The 3,898-nt window shown below is 33.5% G+C and overlaps 1 protein-coding gene across 1 annotated transcript in view; it reads left to right on the forward strand.

Moving 5' to 3' along the window:
* Positions 1-3,898, forward strand: part of LOC107668284 (copine-4-like) — a 46,987-nt gene that overhangs the window by 40,232 nt on the left and 2,857 nt on the right. Inside the window, exons 14-15 of the mRNA XM_016460104.1 lie at positions 1,730-1,863; positions 1,945-2,181. Coding sequence (XP_016315590.1) covers positions 1,730-1,863; positions 1,945-2,181 — 371 coding nt within the window. The remainder of the gene's footprint in view (positions 1-1,729; positions 1,864-1,944; positions 2,182-3,898) is intronic.

The following is a 3,898-nucleotide window of genomic DNA, read 5'->3' on the forward strand; positions in this document are numbered from 1 at the left end:
GCATTGAAAAGTTTTGGGTCAGTACATCTTATGCTTATCAAGGCTTCATTTATTTGATCAAAATAGAGCAAAAAACAATAATATTGTGAAATACATTTACAAATTAAAATAATGTTTTCTGTTGTAATATATTTTAAAATGTAATTTATTTCTACGATGGCAAATGATCCCAGTCTTAGTGTCACGTGATCCTTCAGAAATAATTCTAATATGCTGACTTGCTGCTCAAGAAACATTTCTTATTCTCAGTCATGACAGTTAAAACATTTGTGCTGCTTAATATTTTGTGGAAACTGTAATACATTTCGTTCAGGAATCTTTGATGAATAAAAAGTTCAAAAGAACAGCATTTATTTGAAATAGAAATGTTTATTTATATAGAATATATATATATAATTTATATAGTTGTGGGACGGTTCACATCTCAATGAGAGTCAATGAATCCTAGGTGGAACTCCCAATGTGATATCACAGCTAACAACGTTTACAGATTTCTATTTGCGGAAGGTGATGAATTTTCATTCATAGTGCTAACATCACAGGCAGACACAAGGGCACATGGTGAGACATTCTCACAGCAGCAGTGTGAACTGGCCAAATTTGACTGACGATGCATGAAGACTTGGAAGGTGTTATAATGAAAGGACATCAGCAGTAGGTTAATTCAAGCTTTTTAATGTCATCAGCATGACTTATCCTTTAAAGAGACAGTGCAGTATGTCTGTCAGAGTTGAAGAGTCTATTAAGGTCCAGAGTGTCTCTTTGATTCCTCTTTGCGGGGAAGCCACTGAAGCGATTACATCCATTGACCTCCGCTTTGAAAGGCTTCTCATCTTAATTCTGCTTCCACGCAGCATGGCATGCTTTCACCTTTGAATCTGTTTGTGCGTGTTCAAGCTCACAGGTGTTAATTAAATAAAACAGTTGGAGACGTGCTGAGGAGAGACAGGCTGACCTTAAGATTCATGCTCAGCGAGTCAGTAAACAGAATTACTGCTTCATTGCAGAGATTGAGCCTTCACTGACACTCATTCCAGTCCTTTAAATATAATGCTCGTAAGTTTACATACCCCATGCAGAATCTCTCCCAGACAGCAACATAGTGTTGGCCCAGATCCGGCCCACATCTCGCCCGCGTGAAATCCATGCGGGTCGGATCTGGGCCGACACTTGTTGCTGTCTGGGTTAAGCATTAAAAAAAGAAAAATACATGAAATAAATAAAATTAATGATTAAGTATAAGAGATACAATTATTTTAGTATTATTTTAGTATCATTGATATGCTATTATTGTTTTGTTAACATTTTGAAAGAGTTTTATTTTTATTTTACTAATTTTGTTGTGTCATTTTTAACAGTTTATCAGTCATTTTTAATTTTAGTTTATTTAGTACTTGCACTTAAAATGATAAATGTTGCTTTGGCATCTGAAATAAAATAAATAAGTTTAAGTTTGTTTTTAAATTATTTTAGGTTACTTTAGTTCTTCAGCTTAAACTAAACGAAAATGAGAAATGTTGCCTTGGCAACTATCTGAAATGAAATAATTTATAAAAGTTTTATTTATATTTTGTTTTATTTAAAGTAATGAACAAGTTTTTTCTGGTTTTTATTATTATTTTTGTATTTTTTGATTTTAGTTTTAGTTGTTAATAATGACCCTGGTATTTTATTAGTGAGTAGTCTATACCTTCAAACAGCTCCAGATCTACCTTTTTAAACTTTGCAGGTATCCAGGGTGTAGTAGAGGCCTACCAGAATTGCCTTCCTAAGATCCAGTTGTACGGTCCCACAAACATTGCCCCTATCATCCAGAAAGTGGCCAACTTTGCCTCAGAGGAAATGCACACCAAAGAGGCCATGGTGAGTGTGTTTCTATTCCATCACTCTTCATCTCTAAAGTTTCTCTTGTTCTAAAGTTTCTCTTTTCTTGCCTTGATGCAGCAATACTTCATCCTGCTCATCCTGACGGATGGTGTGATCACAGATATGGCAGACACTAGAGAGGCCATCGTCCACGCCTCTCACCTGCCCATGTCTGTCATCATCGTGGGAGTTGGAAACGCAGATTTCACTGACATGGAGATGCTGGACGGTGATGACGGAATCCTTCGTTCACCTAAAGGGGAACCAGTGTTGCGTGACATCGTACAGTTTGTGCCGTTCCGTAACTTCAAACATGTGAGTTTACACGGTCACATTATAAATACAAAATAGACCCTGATAAAAAAAGCAATAAACAAATGTATAAAATGACTGAATGAATAAATGAATATGGTCCAAATTATGGTACTTATTGCTGTGTGTATATATATATATATATATATTTTTTTTTTTTTGGTAATTTTGTCACTTTTGTTAGTTTTATTTTTATAATATTTCTGTTTAGCTTTAATTTGATTTCAGTTAGACGTACTTTTTGCAGCTAATTGAAACTAATTGAAAACGTACGTCAACGTTTTCAATTAGTTGCTGCTTTTCTCATTTTGATTTAGGTTTTTAAGTCTCAGCTAATATTTACATTTTATTTTATTTCAGCTTTATTTCAATTAGTTACATTTATTTGTAATAGTTTTAGTTAACAATAACAACACTGATACTGACATTTGATGAAATTAAAACTATTTTAATGTCAAATTAATTTTCCATATCTAATCATTTTGACAGCAAAATATTTGTGCCTCTAATGCTTTATACAAAGAAAAGTCATTGGACGCTGAAGTCAACAAAAGGTCCAGTGTGGTGATGATGTCCTTCAGAATGGTTTGAATGATAATTTATGGCCAGAAACAAGGTTGAAATCAGGGGCACAACGTATGTTTATCATGTATTTAGTTGTAAGTTTCAGAGCTTCATAGATCTTTTTATAACCCACGTTTGAGCTCCCTTTAAAAAGTTAAAATGATACATGCAGTTGAACTGTAGATCATGACCTTTAATCAATGCATGGCTATGCAGTGGTTTTCATTCAGCATCTTTATAATGTCTGAAGTACCTCTAAGGAGAATCTCTCCTGGTTAATTACTCGCTCCTTCCTCCGTGCTCCCCGTCTCACATTTCCCACCCGGACTCGGAGCAATCTAATAACCTTTAGCTTGACTGCTCCATTAATTACCACATCTACTGCTGGTCCCTGGTGGAAAACAAACCACAGAATGCAGAGTGGGTTAACTAGAGTGTGACAAACCCCACAATTTTTGCTGTTAATAGAAGGTTGTGTTTTTAATAAAGAGCCGAGAGGTTGTCTGAGGAAGGTTCTTGATTCTGAAAATTACAGTTCAGTCGTTTGAGGTCTTTTTTTTCTGAAAGAAATTAATACTTTTATTAAGCAAAGATTAAATTGATCAAACATGATAGTAAAAATATTTATACTGTTATATAAAAATTCTATTGAAAATAAATGCTGTTCTTTTGAACATTCTATTCATTGACGAATCTGGAAAAAATGTGCATTTCCTCAAAAATATTAAGCAGCACAACTGTTTTCAACATTGATAATAATAAGAAATGTTTCTTGAGCACCAAATCAGCATATTAGATCATGTGGGATCATGTGACACTGAAGACTGGAGTAATGATGCTGAAAATTCAGCTTTGCATCACAGGAATAAATTACACTTGAACATATCGGTCACATTATAAATACAAAATAGACCCTGATAAAAAAAGCAATAAACAAATGTATAAAATGACTGAATGAATAAATGAATATGGTCCAAATTATGGTACTTATTGGGTGTCACATTGTAAAGATCAAAAAAAGATTGCAAAATTATGAAATTTTTTTACTTTAGTTGTTGGACACAGTCGAGAAGACCAAGTATTATTTAAATAGTATTGTAGTATTTATTAATATTTTGAGTCTTTTATATATATATATATATATATATATATATAT

Source organism: Sinocyclocheilus anshuiensis, unplaced genomic scaffold, assembly GCF_001515605.1.
Source record: "Sinocyclocheilus anshuiensis isolate Anshui unplaced genomic scaffold, SAMN03320099.WGS_v1.1 scaffold1623, whole genome shotgun sequence".
In the NCBI taxonomy this organism is placed as follows: Eukaryota; Metazoa; Chordata; class Actinopteri; order Cypriniformes; family Cyprinidae; genus Sinocyclocheilus; species Sinocyclocheilus anshuiensis.